We start from the raw sequence: 20,182 nt of genomic DNA on the forward strand, positions 1-20,182 counted from the left end.
TGGAACTGGACCAATGTGAAAACATAAAATCCCAATCTCTAGTATGTTTGGATATGCCAGGGACCAAAGTAATTTTCTTCCAATAAACAATCAACTAATATATGCGAGGCCTACGTAAATAACCCTCTGTCGGATAACCCTCAACAAACAGGTATCCCCACCACATACACCCCTTAACTGTGTCCCCACCCCCCATCACTTCTCCAAAAAGGATGTAAGGGAGTAAGGAGTTACGGGTAATAAAACCCAGAAACAGTGCTATTTTCACAGAAAAAAAGGATCCGTCAGTAGCATATTTCTTTAATCATCGTTATTTACAATTTATCATCTGACAGACTTACAGAGAATAAATAAAGAAAAGACAATATACAATTGGTATATCTCATTTCTTTTTCTAATACAGAGAATTTTTATGCATTCTATTTTGGAATGACTAAGATAGTTTTAAGCAAAAATTAAATCAGTTTGCTATTTACCCCTTGACAAGACACATCATCCTCCAAAGCCTGCAGAATAAAGCCCAGATGTTTCCTCCTCATAGGAAGAGTGCACCACATTGCTTCAGAAAGTCAATCCTCAGAAAAAATTCCCAGACAACGGGGTAGAAGAATAGGATATCATGAATAGTAAAGGACATAAAATGAATGGGCTAGATTACAAACTCTTGGTGCGTTTGTAGGAATCCACTCAACTTTCAATTATTTCCAAACCTCTTTTCAAGAAAACAGTTTTTCACTGCAAGTGATTACCTATCCCTTTGGGCTTTCCCTTGAGTCTCTTTGCAAATTCCTTTACATGCAGTTGTGAATGTGGGTAAGCATGGGCTAGCTTGGGACTCCCATCTTTCTCCTTTGCAGGCCCGTGAAGTTGTTGACAAGGTGTTTGCAAGAGAAACTAAAAATCTTGTTCCAAAAGAGCTGGGTTTGGGGCCAGGGTCGCTCCCTGCTCTTGATGGGGTGCCATGGAGAGAAGTACCTTGCATTTCTGTCTAATTACCTCAAAGGATAAGACATTTCCATAGATCAATTTCACCATCAGTAAACCTAGAAATGGAGGATGTAACTTACAGGTACAAGTCTGGGCACTTTTTCCTCTTTCCTCCTTTGAAAATAAAACCTCTACATTAGAGCAAAGCAATTTTCCCTAAATTCACCCCAGTTATGCCGGATGACAAGTGTCTGCTTCTACCTTTTATTCATTCAAAAAACAACATTTGGCAAATATTTGTGGTGTGCTCGCTATGTGCTAGGAACTTTACAGGACATGGGGTATACAGAGGTGAACTCACGTAGAATCTTGTGACCCTTAAACAGGGCAGCTTAAACATGCCATCATAAAACTCAAAGCTGTAATCCACAAAACCAGAGTTTCAACTCCCCTGTCCCCTCCAAATCTCTGGGCTACAGCTGCAACCTACAGGTTGCAGCTGTATTTGCATTTCATTTGATCCAATGTGGTTGCTATTCCATTTAAGAATAGACTTTCAGGCAAATGAAACTTCTCTACTCTTCTGAGAATAGTGTTTTGCTACTCACTAGGGGTCTCTACCCTTGTACTCTATTCCTTCCAAAAGCTCTCCCTGGTGCCATTAAGGAAGTACCACCTTAGCTCTTGACCAAAATTCTGATTTATTCTAAAGTCCTCTCCTTGCCATCATACAAATCCTACTCGTAGGAACCGCAGAAACCACCTATAATTAATTTCCTTCTATCCTAGCTAGTGAGCTGTGGGTCTTACTGTCCTTTGTGTTGCCTGATTTTTCTAAGCCGTTCTTGGAATGTTTCAGATGCTGAACAGCCAAACTAGTCAGAAAATGTGGAAACAGTCTAGGTAGGATATTGCTTGTTGATAAAGGAACAGATTAATTTTGTTATATTCTCTTTAGGATTTTATAGAATTGTATCCAGACAATGTCTTTCCTGATGCAACCAAGAAGACCAGGTTACAAATCAGCAAGGGTTAAAACTATCCAGAAATGAAATGTGTACATGTGAAGAACTGGTGAACTCTGAGTAAGGTCTGTAGTTTAGTTAATAGTATTATACCAATGTCAATTTTCTGGTTTTGAAACTGGACTATGGTTATGTAAAATGTTATCAATTGGAAAGCCTGGTGTTAGGGAAAGGCCACTCTGTACTATTTTCTTGGGAGTCTTAAAGCATTTCAAAATAACAAATTGAAAAAAAAAAAAAAAAGGATACAGCAACTAAACAAATTACCCACCATGGTCTGAGCCAAGCAATGTAGCTAATTGTAGCAGAGAACTCAAAATGCCAGAAATCCAATAAACATTAACCATTCCAGTCTCTTTCCATCTCAATTTAGCATTCCAAGACATTTACCAAGTGGAAAAGACATTCATCTGTTTCTATAAAAATGTTAAATTTTAATTCAGAAGGAAATTCCAGCATAGATCTGGATCTGTGTCTTCCAGAAACCTACCATATGCACTGCCAGAGGTCAGAGGTCTTACTGAAAAGACTAAGATGGCAAATTCCAGGTCTATAAACTCAATGTAGGATCAAAGCCTTCCTACCTCTATACTGGGAGTAATTTAAGCCTTAACTGTAATTTTCTTCATTTTTGGGGTATATTTGGGCAAAACAGATGCTATTCTGTTTTAGACTATTTCCTTGGAACATCTTCATCTCTTTCCCCTTCTTCAGTTCTCCTTTACTCAAAACATACGGCTTAGCCCCACATCATGGCTTTCTTGTAGGAAGTCTGGATGAGACTAGAAAAACACATGGTTCCAACATGGCATGTACCTCTTTGTGCAGATATCAAACAAGATTCAGTCTAGTTTAACTTAAGCCTGTTGTTCCAATGTTTCCCTGTGGCCTTTCTAGGCACAACAGTGATGAGCATTATTTAAAATGGATTTCATTCACAGAAGCAAAGAAGGGAACACAAAGCCTCATGAGCTAACATAAATTCCCCATCTCTTGGTCTTCATTTCCAAAGCAGCACTGGGAAAGCCATGTCCTGTTCAGACAAAAAGTTGATTTCTTCTCACCACCATTAAACCCCAGGACCTGAGGTGGTCTAGAACACACGTGTTCAAACTGCCTCCCTCTCCCACTTCCTGTGAGATGAAAAGGTCATTCCCTGGTGGTTGCTTGTGTGTTTTTAGGTTCATGCTGGGCTGCCCTTTTCTTAAATCTCTGAAAAGCTCCCTTCCATGTCATACTCTGCACCTGACTTTTCATTTTTTAAATAAATACTTTTATAATCTCTATCATCCAGAATTGCTTCTCTCTCCATATACATCTATCTTTTATCTTCAACACACTTACTTTCTGTCCTCTCTCGGCTCTCTCTTCAGAGAGATCTGCTTTCATGCTTCAGAATGGATTCTCAACAGCACCCCCTGTGTCTATCTTGCTTGCCCTGACCTCCCCCATCCTTCTCACGCACTCTCCATTATCCTTTATTATGTAGTCTTCTTTCTAACTCCCACGTGCCTGGTCCAGTCACATGCACGTTCATTTATTCATCCTTTGCTCCATTTCCTTACAATGCCCTTTGTCATATAGTCTTATACACTTGCAAGCGATCTTTCCATTGCATTAAAACCACTTTTCCCCCTCGGGGGCCTCTTTCTACTCCAGATCTTTTCTGAGCACGTATGTGTCTGGACAGCACATCAAGATTTGGACTTAGCTATCAGCACATTCACTAGCAAAAGCATACATTTAAATCTGAATACCCCAAAACCACAATCTGGACATAAAATATTTCACATATATCATGAAGAGGATAACTTCCTAGAAAGGTAACAAGGCCCCACAGTTTCTCATCCCTTTTCCTATCTCCTTTTCTACATAATTCCTCACTTCATTCTTCCAATTTGGATTCCAGCTACCTTTAAAGTCGACATACTAAGCCTTCGCCATTGCGCTCTGTTGGGTCTCTCAGATTTGTGCTGCTAAACTCGATGGGTCTGACTAAGGGAGAAGTTAAAACTGTATCTGTAGTACCAAAGCCTTAGCACCAGAAAATGGTGCCTTCCTCATCTCAGAAAAAGATAACTGTACCTGACAATACATATTTGCCAGCTGCTTGAAATAGATTACCTCTATGACTCAAGGCCAGAAAAATCCAGACATACTAAATTCATTTTAAATATGATTTTTTATGGGATCATGAAATGCAGTGTATTGACGCAGAATTGTAAAAAGAAGTAAGTGGAGAGATATAAGGCGAAGGAAGGGGAAATTATGTCTTTCCTCTTGCCACATAGGAAGTCATGGCCTGGTCTGGATGTACTCCTGCCAGAAGTACGTGGATAAAGGAGAATAAGCTACAGGCCCTGATTTCAAGTCCCTATGATTCTACTGAAATGGAATGATTAACGTGTCAACTTGACTGGGACATGTGGCACTCAGATTAAACATTATTTCTGGGTGTTTCTGTGAGGGTGTTTCTGGATGAGATTAGCATTTGAGTTGGTGAATTGAGTAAGGCAGATTGCCCTCTCCAATGTGGGTGGGCATCATCCAAACCAATGAAGCCCTGAATAGAAGAAAAAAGTAAGGGGGAGTTTGCCCTCTCTGCCTGACTGCTTGAGCTGACACATCAGTCTTCTCCTGCCCTCAACTGGGACTTATACCATTGGCCTTCTGGTTCTCAGAACTACAGTACCAGCAGCTTTCCTGGATCTCCAGATTGCAGATGTCAGATTGTGGGACTTCTCAGCCTCCATAATTGTGTAAGCCAATCCCCCAATTCCATATACATATATAGTCTGTTAGTTCTGTTCCTCTGGAGAACTCTGAATAATACATGAAGTTAACACTGATCTTGGGAATGTAGAGAGTGTGGCAGGCCCCAAGTATAAAAGAACATGTCTGGCCCTGCATATATCAGATGAGATAATGTATGTGGTACACTACATGGTAAACTTTAAAGCACTGAACAAATGACAGGTGTTACTATTACTACTATTATAGTGGCTTCCCTACATGATCTCTTTTGCTGACCACGATCTTCAGAGAAGGAGATGATCAGATAACTGAGTCTGCATCAATTGTACATCCAGTTATCCAATGAACACTGAACGTATCAGAACTGGAAGAGACTTCAAGACCATCTCATCTAACTTGTTCCAATAAAGAAACAAAAGTCCAGAGAAGCAAAGTGACTTGTCCAAGATGATACACTTGGCTTGAGGCAGAAATAGGGTCACAGCTCCCAAACTGATGTTCTCTCCAAAGTTAGTCCTGGGAGACACTGAAGGCCAGACTCACAAGACAACCATGGGGAAAGGGTGTTTTCTAGGGGAAGGAAGATGACCCGCAAAATGAACCTTGGGGATTGGGGATTTATGCTTCTGCTGTGGCCTGGAGCAACGCTGAAGGCTGGACAGGGGGAAACACTCAAGTTCCTGAGAGACTGTGTAGAAGGTGGGCTGGGTGAAGGCAACAGAAGCAGACCCAAGGGGTCAGGTCTATCTCTTCTAAGTTTGGGAAGCTTATATTGTGATCTTTTCTTGTTTCTCCTCAGAGGGAATTGAGGGTTCTCTTTCTCTGTTTCCTACTGAATCTGAGGATCTGTGGAGTGTGAAAGCTCAGAATCTGTTCTGAGGGGACTCTTATTTGACAGTGTTATCAGTATCCATGGATTCTGAAGCCAGAACCTCAAACTTTCTTTTTCTGCTGGTCATACCATCTCCAAGGCAAGAGTGTGAACACCAAGCAACAGCAGCGAATGACTCCTCCACGCTCAACCTGCTCCTCTCAAGGGACTCCTAGGGTTAAAAGGACATTAAACATCATCTCCCACAACCACTTATGTTTGAAACCCTATTGACAAAAGGACAGTGACAAAGGACTCCCCATCTCTGGAGGCAGCCCATTCATCCTTGCATGTTCTATCTCTGGTTATGTTTTCCCTAGTAAGGAGTGGAAATCAATCTCCCTGTAACTTCCCCTCATTGGTCCTCAGTCAACCCTTTGGGAGTGCTCAGAACATATCTATTCCCTATTGTGCATGGCCTTCAGATTTATGCCTGAGAAATTCAATCACCAGCCCTTGGGTTCCATTTGGTATTCATCCATTAAAAGAGTTGGAAAATTTGGAGAAGATAAACCAAAAGGCCTAGGATCAAGATATCAAAAAACAACAGTTTGTACCGACTCAAAATCAGGCTCTCACTAAAACACACACCTGAAAATGTCTGAACAAGACAAGAGGAGGACCCTCTACAGTAGTGAACATCACATCTGTTACCTGTCCTCCACAGGTCTCTTTCCCTGTGTCCATTCTCTATTCAAGAATATTTCCATGCACGAGGCTTTTTTTGTTTTTGTTTTGCAAATGACGATTCCTGTTCATGTAGCCTTGCAGTAGATATTCTTTCCTATGTACATCCTCTGTATTTCCTATGCATATAGATCTCAACCCTGATCCCTGCCCATGAACAAACAAAACACCCATTCAAAGAAGGTGGGTTTTTTCAAGCATGTTAACATCTACTTTGCCAGGAGAGGAAAATGCAGAGTTCAGGACATGTCTACAGGCCGAATTAGGAAATTAAACCATTGGTGACTAGTTACTGAATACCATTTCATCAGATTCTCCACACTTACCAAGTATTTTCCCTAAGTCTAATCTCATGTTTCCTAAGACATTACTATTCTTCAAGTGTTTTCTTTCTGAAACCATTTTTTTTAAAAAGATGACATGGAAAACATATTGTAGAATCTGCACATTCATAAACACAAGCATATTTAACCTTTATAAATTATCTCAATTATCTAGCCTTTGTTATCCAACTTTTTTAGTATATCAAGTAAGATTCTTTACTAGATTTTATCTGCCCTATTCTGCCCTAGGCTTTTTTTTTTCTTTTTTAGTTCTTTAATGTAAAAAAAGTATATATGTGTCGGGGTAGAGAGTGGGGGAGTGGAGTGGAGGGAGACGAGGGACAGAAAGAGATAAAGGCAAACAAGCCTCTGTCTCTCAGGTCCATTCAATGTCCAAATGGAGTGGCTTAGGCGTGGGTGAGTGGTAGGTCTTGTGAGGAGGACCTGTTGCCAAGCATTGACAGCATCACTCGTCCCCTTGCTGAAGAAGCAGAAGGTGGATTTCCTGGAATGAGGGACGGTGCTTGGTGTCTCTTCTCCAGCAGCTGAGCATCAGCTTATACACAGAGTCAGGGCAAATGGCAGGCTGGGGGAGGTAAGTCTTTGGAAAGAAAAATGAACAAAAAATGAGACTATTAAGAAGAGCGCAGAGAAAGGAAGAGCAGTTGCATCATAGTATGATTTGCCCACTCCCCATTTTCTTGGACTTGGAAAGTGAAATGAGTGGGGTGTCTATTCTTCCTATTCATGAGGATTCTAAATCCCATCAGTCCCTTTTCCATTCCTTTTGTCTTTTCCAGTTCTCTGGAGCAGAATTTCCTGATGGGCCATCCTGTGGTCCCTACCATCATGCAAAAGATGAAACTGAAGCAAGAAGACATCTTAGACTGGAAAGCAAGTGATTAGAACACCAAACCTCTATTTATAGCCTAGCCACAATGAGATTTATTCTGATTGAGCCAATCATGGCAAAAGGGCAGAAAGTATACTAGCTGCCTCAGCTCCTTTATCGGAATAAAACCCTAGTCACTGAGATGTGGGATATATCCATGTAGCTCCTAACCATAACCTTCTCTGTGCTCCCTCTCTCCTGTACTGGCCCAGGGAGAGAAGATTGGACTTCTTCCTTACATTATTCACCAATATTTGTACATTTACCCCCTCTACAGCCCTGCCCTGAATTCCAGCCTAGAGTTGTATTTGGCTCTACTCCCAAAGAACCAGTTACTGACTGCTTCCACCAGCAAGATGCCACTCTACTGACTCCAGGTCATCTTCTGTTTGCCTGTAATCTGTTGCTGTCATTTCCTTACCTATGTTTTTTAACACCTTGGTATATTGACATATTCCTAAAGCAAACCTAAATTTCTCAAGCTCTTTGAAACATGGGTCCAACATTTGCAGCTGGTAAATCATTAACTATTTCCATCTTGCCTTCTCCCACACCAACACCAGCTTATGTCATGCATCATAGGATCATAACGAAGCTCTATCTTTAATTTTTTGAGGAACCTCCACACTGTTTTCCACAGAGGCTGCACCAATTTACATTCCCACCAACAGGGCATGAGGGTTCCCTTTTCTCCACATCCTCACTAGCACTTGTTGTTTCTTGTCTTTTTGATAACAGCCATTCTAAAGTTGTGAGATGATATCTTATGATGGTTTTGAGCATTCATTTTTTTAAATTTAAACTTTAGTTATTTATTCATTTATTTATCCATTCATTCATTTATTTATTTTTGGCTGCATTGGGTCTTCGTTGCTGTGTATGGGCTTTTCTCTAGTGGCGAGCAGGGTCTACTCTTCGTTGTGGTGCGTGGGCTTCTCATGGTGGTGGCTTCTCTTGTTGTGGAGCATGGGCTCTAGGCATGCGGGCTTCAGTAGTTGTAGCTCGCGGGCTCTAGAGCACAGGCTCAGTAGTTGTGGCGCACGGGCTTAGTTGCTCCGCGGCATGTGGGATCTTCCCAGACCAGGGCATGAACTTGTGTCCCCTGCACTGGCAGGTGGATTCTTAACCATTGCACCACCAGGGAAGTCCCAGTTTTTAATTATTTAATTCCATTTAGACCATGAGCTTTTAAGAAAAGTGCTATCTGAGAATTCTTTACAGTTTGTAAAAATAAATTGAAAACAAAAATGTCAAATACATTTTAAAATTATTGAAATTATTGTTATAGACTTCCAATTAAATACAAAAGATTTAAGCTTTGCTTAAGCTGTGAGCCCTAAGTATAAGATTCTTTCTAGAATTTGTGCTACTGAAAAGTTTTCTTCTGCATTATATCTGCTATGTTCAACAAGTTGGTGACATTGTGCCATGTGAAAACAAATTAGATCACACATGTGTAGTCTAGAGACCATAAAATCCATCTAGCAGCTGATAGTGTTGAGAAATTACCATCCTTAATTCTAATGTCAAACTTTTAAAATTTGAATACTGAAATTTTAATAAAATTTAAAGTAATTAAATTTTGTAAATTGTAATAAAATACAAATTTAATAAATTATGTTTAGTAAGTCCATATGTTAAATTAAATAAACTTTTATCAAAAATTTATAAACTTATAGATGAGAAGCTTACTAGCATATAATGGTAATATTTGGCTTTGGCCTTGGCTTCAGTCAAATATTTGACTTTACTATTCAAATGCAAAGCAGACAGTGGACATGAAGTGGGGGGAGGGGAAGCATGCCTTTCTTGCCTGAATGTTTGATAGTTCAATTTTGCTTCGTGTAAATTTTTTTTTTCCATGTGGGATTTCAGTCACTGAATAATAAGAGGAGGGAAACTGAAAGGTTTAAAATATTCCTCCCTTTGCCTACAATTCTAGGATGTACTCAAGTTAGAATCATTATGATAATAAAATTACACTTTCTAATTGAATGCACCGCCTTTAATTGGCCACAAGAATCTAGTAGGTCAACCAGGTGGCCACGATGTGCTACTAGTCCAGGAGAAAAAACATTTTTCCTTGTTCTACTCTCTTATCCATGCACACCGGAGTAAATCTGCCCTTTGCCAAGGTAAGAAGGCAATTACTCCATAATCGAGATAGATAATTTAGATCTCCTGCTACCAGAATATCTACAGAGTATCAAGATAAAATTCTAGGACCCCTCCTTCCTATTTTTAAGCTGCATATTGTACAATCTCTTGTCATTCCCTTATCTTTTGCTTGCTTTGATCCATTTAAGCCACAGAGGATCTACTTTTAATCTTCTGCAAGAGCCTTCTCCCTCTCCTCAACTGTTATCATCTTCCTGCCTGAGATGCCACACTCCAAGTGTGTGCTGTAGCCAGGCCACTCTGGGGTTTCAGTGCTCCCACCACCAGCAAGCTTTCAATCCCACGTCTCACAGGAACTTTAAACACTGAGTCATCCAAAGGAAACTTGTAGTATCTTAACTAGGAATTGGGGCCCTTGTAAGCTAAGAAGCCCAGCTTTTCCTGAGTCCTGAGATGCCACAGCAGCTGGGCCCAGAGGTGCCTTCCAAGAACAGCAAGGCCAGGATGTACCTGAAGGTCTCTGGACATGTAAGTCAAGAAACATTTCTAGACAGTCCAAACCAAATTTTTAACGAATGCTAATAAATCCCTCATTCACTTTTAAGCTTACGTTTTTGTTCCTATGTTTCTCAACCAGGAAGACAAACCATAGAGCCTAGACCAGGAAATAGATCAAACATGAGAGATAGGATTTTATTTTCTGGTATCTTTGAGTTGGGGAGCAGCCTGAGGGGACCCCTCATGTTCTCCAATGACCAACGGGTTGACACATGGATAAAGCAGAGTGTATGGATGCCTAGGGAGGACCTTGGTCTTTCACATCACCTGGATAATTAGTGACAAAAGTTCTTGGTCTTTTACATTAGCTGGATAATTAGTGACAAACAACTATGATCCAGGTAGCCCATTTTCCAGCTCAGACCTATCCTGTTAAGTCAGAACTTTTCTTTCTCTCTCCTTCAAGAGCACCCAAGGCCACATCTCTCCAACCCCAACAGTTCTCACCTGCCTCCCTTGGTCTCGGAAGAACTCTCCAGTATTCTCGATGACCTGTTCATCTGACAGCTGGGAATAGGGCTGTTCCTGGCAGAAGGTGAAGGTCTCCCACAGAGTCACTCCGAAGGCCCACACATCACTTGCTGTGGTGAATTTGCCCTGTTTAAATAAGAAAAAGAATAATCTATGCATAACAAGAGCTGATTAGGTTTTCATAATCTGGAGTTTTGCCACTTTTACAACCCAGGGCAAGGAATACTGGGACTGCCAAGATACTCATGGGCGATCTGGAAACAACAATAGGAAGTTGTCTCGATGCCAAGCTACAGGCCCTTTTCTCACCCTCAGGATCTCTGCTGAGGTATACTTCTCTTGGAGGTGAGATCCAAGGGCTGAAAAGGATGCAGCCGTAAGCTATCTGACTCTTCCAGTGCATGTTAGAAGGTCAAACTCTAGGATCTAGGGTAGCCTTGGAGAAATGCCCAGGGGAAAGGCAAAATTAGAATGGGAAGCAATTGTTTCTATGTGAGAGATACGGAAATCTAGTGTAAGTGCCCCGAGTAGTACTTGTTCAATAATCGTCACAGCCTTGAAGGATAGACTAACGAGTGACAGCAATGAGATTCAGATGCAATCAGCAGGTATTAAATACTTGTATATGTTCTATTCAATAAATACAGTGCTGACATAGATGATATTATTTATCCTTATTTTTCAGATCAGAAAGGTGAGACAAGAGGTTTACTAAAATTCCCTGGTTAACGAGACCATTAATAATGGAAAAACTGAGATTTGGACCAAAACCCTCTGAATCTTGGTCTAATAATCTTTTACAACACCACACAATACCTTTAAAGGGAGCAAAGCTTAATAATCGCATTAGAAATGAGTAAAATATGTGATTCATCTATATAGATGATAAAGATCTTTATAAGGATTTACATAAAATGGTATATATCACAGCATCATTTATAATCGAAGGAAATTGGAAAGTACTTAAATATCAAATTATAGTGACATTATTAAATTATAGGATATATCCACACAATAGAATATTATGCAGCAATTAAAATCATGTTTTTGAAGAATATTTACTGCCAGTGAGAGAGAATTGTATGTGCATAGTATCATCCCAATACATAAAATAATTATATATATAATACATATATTCAGAGAAATACATGTATAGAAAAAATCCTCAAAGGAAATACACTAAAATATTAATATTAATAGTGGTTATCTTGGTGAGAGGAAGGGGATAACTATACATTTCTTATCTCAACATTAATTATGAACCCTATAAGATATGAACAAGAAACAAACAGATTAATAATAAATTAACAAAACTAGATCGCTAGTTTTGCTAGGCTTTTCTCCACAATATTAAATGACAAAAGACAAAATTACACATACACAGCATTGTAGGAAGTAAAAGTTTAAAGTCTAATAATTCTATAAATCAGCTAAGTGGTATAAAATCAACAGTAAATTGTCCCAAATACGCATGGTCAGAAGATATATTTCTAAGAGGCATTTGAAAAAAACGTATTCACTTGTGGTCCAGAATACCAAGAGCTGGATAAAAATTATAAAGCAAAGAATGAGGACCTTAAAAAGTAAATGGTGAAAATCATTAAAATACAAATATAGAGATCCATCTAAATAATTAATTAGAAACATGGTTATGAAATTAATACAGAAGAAAAATATTTTGTGTGGATAACAGTTCTTCAAATGACAAGATTTTAATACTCTAAATTAATTAAGATCAGTCAGTAGGTGGAAAGGGTAGAGATGAAAAAAATGGTACTAAATCTCTTCTCATTATGGGTATATTTTTAACCTTTTCCTCCATACTTTCTATGGTAAGCATGTTATATTTTATCAGCAGAAACAGGTAAGTGTTAAAAATAATAATTAGTACACAAAGTAAATCATATCAAGTCAGAGAAAATATCAAAGTCTATTTATTGTCTGTCTCCTGCTGTCTCAGGTGCACCCCTACACACCGTCTGCATCTGCCTACATGCCAGCTCCTAGGGCAGAGCTCAGAAACACAGGAAACTCACCAGCAAGATGCTCTCCCAAGACATCCAGCGGATCGGGAGTACTGCCCGGCCCTGGATTCGGTAGTAGTCACCGCTGTACAGGTTTCTGCTCATCCCAAAGTCAGCTATCTTGATGGTATAGTTCTTACCCACTAAGCAGTTTCGTGTGGCCAGATCTCGATGAACAAAATTAAGCGAGGAAAGGTACTTCATGCCAGATGCAATCTGGGTAGCCATAAACTTCAAGTTGGCATAACTGAGGAAATATAAAGGAAGAGAGAAAGTAGCCTCTGGAAAGAAGAAGCTGTGAAAGGTACACACCCTATAGTTGGTACCAACAAACTAGGGTTCCAACCTCAACATCCCTTCTCTATTCTTTATGAATCTCTTTGCTTTCCCCTAAAGGGCAGCTGCTTTATTATTCCCTGCATACTAACCTCCCCAACCATTCCAGAACAATGATGAACTTTGAGGCTCACTGCTCTCCACTTCAGATCCCAGCTTAGTCTCATGAACACAGGGAAGAGACAGAAGACCCGGCGTATTTACCTGACAGTGGGTACGTTGCTGAAGGAAGAACTGGGGGGCTCGTGGCGGGAAAGAAACTGATTGAGATCTCCATTCTCCATGTACTCAGTGATCATGCAGAGAGGATCGTCAGTGATACACACAGCTAAGAGACGGATGATGTTTGGGTCCTTGAGCCGGGACATGATCTTTATCTCCTTAAGAAAATCATTCCTTTGGAGGACAGAGACATAGATAAACCCAGAGGTTGCCAGAGTTAGGATCAAGAGGGCAAAGAAGACACAGCAAAGTCTAGTCCTAACCATTATACTGAGTCTTGTTTCCCTTTGGATAACCTTTGAGAGAACAGAGAAATTGGTACCTGGAAACTGTCTCATTCTACTCATCCTGGAATGCAATGTGCCCTTATTCAACTATAATTTGGCGGGGGGAACATGGACCATGACATTCACATGTGCATCCCTAGTATCCAACAGAAGGCCTGCCCCATAGAAAGTGATTAATATTTGCTAAATCAAATATATGTTGCTAAAAACTTGTCTTAAAAATAAAACCTTCAACTGAAAGTCATATCTTAAGTGCACTGGGGTCTTTACCTTTTTTAAAGCCATGAAGGGACTTCCCTGGTGGTGCAGTGGTTAAGAATCTGCCTGCAAACGCAGAGGGCACGGGTTCGAGCCCTGGTCCGGGAAGATCCCGCATGCCGCGGAGCAACTAAGCCTGTGCGCCACAACTACTGAGCCTGCGTTCTAGAGCCCGCAAGCCACAACTACTGAGCCTGTGTGACACAATTACTGAAGCCTGCGCTCCAGAGCCCGTGCTCCACAACAAGAGAAGCCACCACAACAAGAAGTGCGCTCACTGCAGCGAAGAGTAGCCCTGCTCACCACAAATAGAGAAAGCCCACGTGCAGCAGCAAAGACCCAATGCAGCACCCCCCAAAAGAGAAAAACAAACAAAAAGCCGTGGAGTCACTCTATAAGTAAAGTGAAGGCACTTTTTATAAAGTGAATAACCACCCTCTGGTTTAATCTGATAATTTTTTATTTTCTCATACTGGTTTCTTTTAATGCAGGGTGCACCAGCAGTCAGTCACAACACATATTTAGTAGCCTGTTCAAAACAGCTGTTTAAAGTTCACAGTGGTAATGCAGCATCATTTCAAAAGAAGTACTCACTTGGCCAAAACTAATAATTGTTTGAATAGATGGTGACAACCACCCTTGAGTCACAAAGTGGGCTATAATCTTCCAAGTAGCAATATTTGGGTTAGTGAGACTAGCCCACATTCTCAAAACTATTGAAGCAGACCTGTTATAAGTCTCCTGTGAGTTTCCTAGGAATCCTGGACTGGAAGTCATACTATGTCAATATAAAATCCTTGAAATCAGTGTGGTCCTGATACAACACCTCTCCTCTTTCATTACCCCTTCAATCTCAAACCCAGCGGGGGGGTCCATGGCTTGGGAGAGCTCAGAGCCTAAGCCATCCATCACTGCTAAATTGGAGTGGGCACAGGTGGGACACCAAACGTCACCAAAAAAAACAATGGGCAAAGGCTTTGTCACATCCCATAGTTTTTTTCTTTCATCTTGCCACCTTCTCCAATCACGTGCTAAGATTAATATCAGGAATATTCTATCTCTCTATGGGACCCAGAGGATGTCCCTTTTCACTCATACTAGTATCCTTAAATTGAAATTCTTGCAGTTAAAATTCCAAAACCTCCACAGTTCTGTTCCCTTGCCTTTCTTTCTTCTTCATGCCATATCCTTTCAATTGCAAGACTTTTAATAAAACCCTAATACCATTTTTGGAATTTATGATAATTTAAGGAATAGGGATCATAAACTTTCTCTAAATTTGAATATCAGTGAGACACATCAAGCCAACACAAATGGGGAAATACATATGTTACCCAGATGTGCAGATTTCTCTGAGACACATACAACCAGCTTTCAACCAGCATGCCTCTCTGGGTGAGGATTAACTCACCATTACTGTAATGGAAAGGCTGTCAGACAACGCAGTGTGGCTGGAAACTGCAATTTATGTAGTAAAGGATCCAAGAGATTATTAGCCAGTTTGGAAAACTGCTAAAGGACTGTGGATCCTTTTGCTTTGAGGTCCATGGATACTTTTCCAAGTAGAGGTAGCTTCTCATTTGGGGGGTTGCTGGACATAGAAGAAAAGGAGCATAAAAGAGAAAAAAGAGGATGAGAAAGTAAATAGAGATGTGGGGGGAAAAAGGAGAATGGGAGAAACTTAGCAAGAAAGATGTGTGTGATTGCGAAAAGTCTGCAAGGGGAGGTAATGACATTCAGGCGTGTGTCTGTGTATAATGATTGAAGAGGTACGTATTCAGTCTCTAGTGTATGTTGGGGTGTACAGTGCTGTGCAAAGGGGGTTAGGAAGTGAATGTGTAGCATACCCAACAGAAAATGTACATTTGTTTTTGAGAGAGATGAGAATGAAGCTGAAGACTACTGAGCCATCAGAAAAATAAAGCACAACAATGGAAATGTGAGATAGCTCACAGACCTTCCCCTCTCAAAAGCAACAAATTGCTCAGAAGTTTCCAGGAGGGTTCCTGATCCTGAAGATGAAACACATAAAGGAAAATTTAAAATGCAGACCACAGACCTGGCATTCTTGTTGGCGTCTGCTCGGAGCATTTTCACGGCCACCAGGACAGGCTGGTTGGCACTGACATCTAGGGCAAAATCTTTGTCTTTGAATTTTTCCATTCCCTCCACTTCACAGAGATGAACCTAGACAAAAGTCATCTAGTCTCAGCATCATCATTTCTCCTGAAGATGTCTCAGTACTCTTGCTGGGCATTTCCTGGAGATAAACTAACTCTTACAACTCAGGCAAAATAATCAAAAAGACCAGTAAGAAGATACGTGCAACACATCTTTGACTCAAATAACTGATTTTAGAAAATGGTAAGGTACCCAGCTAAGTGATATGTTACTGCTTTATAAAAGAAATACATTGATTGGAACATTAAATATGTGAATGAATCTATAACATGGTATTTTATTAAAGCATAGCCCACTATAAAATGTCATTCGGTATAAATACTTGAACTTTGATTCAAGGAAGTTTAGTTACGGGATCGTGCAAAACATAAGGCAATTTCTTCTCTAAGGTAAGCCCTTAGTATGGGATTAGCATTATCAGAACCTCTAGGCATTAGTAACTGTATAACAAGCCTGTGTTTCCAACCCAGGAGACAGAATGAGTGTACATAACACCACAAACAGATGCCGTGGACCCTTCTACCTCCACCACCACCAAACCTAACCAAGGTTAAAGCACGCCACCCATGCTGGAAACCAATAACATATTCTTATGAAACCAAATTACATTTGGAATTTAGATGGTGGTGTTCAAGAGCTTCTATTGCCACTTAAATCATTGCTTTGAATTCTCAGAAGGCTCATGTGACTGATGTAAGAGTGAAAAGTCAAATATTACATGCATCACTCTGAGGGCAATTGAGAAGTGTGTTCCTCCTTATCTTGGTTAGTGATTCATTCCCTAGTGGTTGGTTCTGGGACCAAAGGCAGGGGCGAGGTTGTTTTCTGACCATTTTACATGTAACTCCAATTAAAAGGGAAAAAACAAAGTGGCTATCCAATAGCAGGATGTTCTTGGACAGTTTATAAAAGATGATCACATCTTATGGGTCCCCACCCTTTGTAACCTGTTGTAAAAATTTTTGAAAATATTGAACGTTTTTCAGAATATCTAAGTCTAGTGACTTTCCTGCTTTAAAAACTCTTATATAGAAATCAGAATTCCCAGGATTTCCACAGCTGTTTGACAAAGATGAGGCTGACCAATACTAGTCTTCTAGAGAACAATGCAAGGAGAGACAAGTGGAGGAGACGTTTGATGTGAATCCACTTTGGATGGGACAGTTTGCTCTACTGACCATTTTTATTCAACCACTTCCTTTGAACGACCAAGGACTGGAGGCCCCACTCAAAGAATCAGCTCACCTCCCCAAACTGGCCTTCTCCCAGCTTCTCCTTGAAAGTTAAGAGTTTCCTGGGGAACTCTTCCACAGCCACATCCTTCCCCGAGAGCAGGTCCATGGTAATGGCAGGCACGGAGTAGGTGTTGCCTCCAGTCACCCCCTGGAGGTTCACAATGTCAGCCTCTGCATAGTGGGGCACACCCTCAGGCCCACTGGGCTGGACTGGCTTCACAATGCCACTGCAGCCTGCGAAGACAAGGACAATGAGTCTCGTTCCAAGGGGCCTCTTTGGAGATATCTTCAAGAAAGGAAATAGGAGAGGAGGGCTAAAACATGCCCCCAAGACAGCCTAACCTACGCCATGACATTCTTACTTGGAGAATGGTTCCTCTGGAGATTCTTTCTTGTGGCCTCCACAATGTAGGCACCATTTTATCTCTTATCTTCTCCTCATAACTACGTGATCATTAATAACCTCCTTGGTTAATCTTGTGGAATTGTGGTGAAGCTCCAGGAAGGCTCGCTATACTAGTTAGGGTAGGAGTATTAAAGTTTTAGGATTTAATGGCATATTTCCTTACTTTTAAGATATAGTCGCTGATTTTAATAACCTATTTCAGGGATTAAAAACTGTGATTAAATTTATATGATCTAGCTTAAGACACATCCTGACTTAAAAAAATATTAAAATATGAGGGGGGATGTTTTAGACTTCAGAAAGTAGGTAGATCACTTTGGTTCAGTCTAGGAAATAAATTACATCCCTATTCTTGCTGTCTCTGTAAAATTCCCATAGTTCAATACGCTCCTTCAATGTTTGCTATCCACTGAGTGGTAAATACACATTAGTTTCCTCTCTTCCTTTGGAAGGACTCCCTTGAAAAGCCTCTGCTCTCATGGTTAGTCCTGCTACTTCTCCAATCAGCTCTCCCCTGAACACCATCAGTCCTCTTCCACTGACTGGGGTCACTCCTCGGATGCTGACATTATGGACAGAAAAGCTGCTCTGAGCCTCAGCGATGACCCCAGCATCCCCTCTGATGTCACTCTGCAGCTCTTTTTAAAAGACACTGGAATGTGAATCAATTGGCACCATTTTACCGAAGCAACGCTTTATTGAGAAAAGACAAGAAATATTTGCTCTCATAATAAAATCTTGTATCAGTCAAGTAAATTTTCACCAAAGAGAAATGAACAAAAGTTAAATAACTCAATTATCTAGGTGACTAAAACCTGGGGATTCTAGGATCTCTTTAGCTTCGTTGTTTTTTCTCCAAGTGAAATTCTAGTCCTGAATTTACCCCTATTGGTATTTGATGTTGGGTGAGTACCTTATCTGGGCCTTCTCACTTTCCTCCTATGAAAAATGAGAAGGTTGGACTAGTTGGACTGTTTAGGTTCTTCTGGTGTTAATGCCTTAGGAAAGCATTTTATTTATTTTTCTTCTTCTGACATGTGGGTCCCTCCAAACATCTGCTATGTGCAGTAGCAAAGGAGAGATGTCCAGATTCAATTAGGAGCAAATCTAGAAAGACAGTGTGGACTTCCCAGGAGAAGGTGGACTTCTCTAGGCTAAAATTAGACTTGGTTGAGTAGGAGCAATAGTTTCACACCTTCATAAATCTTGTCCCTCAACTTTCTGCTCACTGTTTCATCCTCACCTGATTCTTCCTCCCCTGGAGCAAATTCTGGGAGTTTCCGTATCAGCCTGGACGGCTCCTGGTAGTCAGGGCGAAGGGGAAAGATGCGATCGTAAGTGGAGTTGGACTCCTGCTCACTTGGCGATGAGGAGCGGTTATTGTTGAACATGCTGGACTCGCTTGGCAGGGAAAGGCTGACTGTCATTTCATCATCCAGCATCCTCCGGGAAGCCTGAAAGAGAAGGACAGGGGAGAAAGGCATGTTGACACAAAAGGGATCATCACTCCCTCCTCTTCTTAAACCCAGCTCTTCCACTCAGATGAAATAACTCTCTAATACTCAAACTCCAGAAGCAATGCAAGTGACAGGGCTTCAGTCTGGTTCCACAAATGCCAGTGTTGTAGAAACTCAGAATCATCTTTCGTTTCTTCAAGGCAGAATTTGACTTCCAAATTTCTGCACTGCCAACATTAATTAACTTCCATTGAAACACTTAGAAGCATTATTCACGTGACACCATTAGAACCTATCAGTAGCCAATCAAAGAGTTTCTCAGTCTTAGAGTTTTCAATGTTCTGTTAAATAATGGGTTTTCCTGACACCACTCAACTGATTGATTTTGTGTAGGCATAAATTAAAATGCTTATTAACGTAACAAATGTGCTGTAACATGATGAATCTGTAGTTCACCTGACCACTCTGGCATTGTAGATTAGGGTAATACCCGCTTGACTATGCATTTTCACTAACCAAAAATAAAATGGCTACAAAATAAGAAAGGAAAGCCCTAGGTGCTAGGGATACTAACATGAATTATACCCAACACAGGAATAAGAAGAATAAAACAGCTAATTGTTCTGTCATTCTATTTAATATGACCTGCCTGCTCCTTCAAAAGGAAAATCTCATAATCTAAGTATAGGTGACTATTTGGATTTAAACACATGAAACATTCAACTCCAACAAACACACTTTGGGTGCTCAGTGGAGAAACTTAGATGTCTGCTCCATACCCTAGACTGAGAGTTCCTTTGTTGCAGTAATATCCTCAGTACTGAGCATGGAGCCCAGCACATACTAGGTACTCGATAAATATTGGTTGACTCTCTCAAAGAGAGAATTCTGAGGACACCACTGTAAGTATCCTGCAGATAATGCTACAGCATAAGGCTATTTTGAGCAATGTATTTGGAATACATAGGTATGCTTAAGGGTCTTCTACAAAAAAATTCTTTCCCCCAGAAGAAATCCTGTGTCATTCCAGAGCATCTTGAGTTATCTTACTCAGGATGTACAGGGACAGAAAGAATTTCTTGAAGGACCAAGTTAAATATTCAAGGGCAAAATTTTTGTTCTCCCTTTTACCTGGAGAGTCTCCAATCCA

General features: G+C 40.5%; 1 protein-coding gene across 3 annotated transcripts in view; it reads right to left on the bottom strand.

The window, feature by feature from the left end:
- Nucleotides 1–280: 280 nt before the first annotated feature.
- Nucleotides 281–20,182, bottom strand: part of DDR2 (discoidin domain receptor tyrosine kinase 2) — a 163,934-nt gene continuing 144,032 nt past the window's right edge. For all 3 annotated transcript variants that reach the window (XM_082674930.1, XM_082674932.1, XM_082674931.1), the window contains 7 exons: nt 18,819–19,029; nt 17,180–17,403; nt 15,813–15,940; nt 13,191–13,382; nt 12,663–12,897; nt 10,603–10,752; nt 281–7,188 (listed from right to left, as the gene is read on the bottom strand). In XM_082674930.1, the coding sequence (XP_082531056.1) occupies nt 7,054–7,188; nt 10,603–10,752; nt 12,663–12,897; nt 13,191–13,382; nt 15,813–15,940; nt 17,180–17,403; nt 18,819–19,029 (1,275 nt within the window). In that variant the 3' untranslated portion in view covers nt 281–7,053. The remainder of the gene's footprint in view (nt 7,189–10,602; nt 10,753–12,662; nt 12,898–13,190; nt 13,383–15,812; nt 15,941–17,179; nt 17,404–18,818; nt 19,030–20,182) is intronic.

Source organism: Grampus griseus (assembly GCF_964374135.1).
Source record: "Grampus griseus genome assembly, chromosome: 1".
Taxonomy (NCBI): Eukaryota; Metazoa; Chordata; class Mammalia; order Artiodactyla; family Delphinidae; genus Grampus; species Grampus griseus.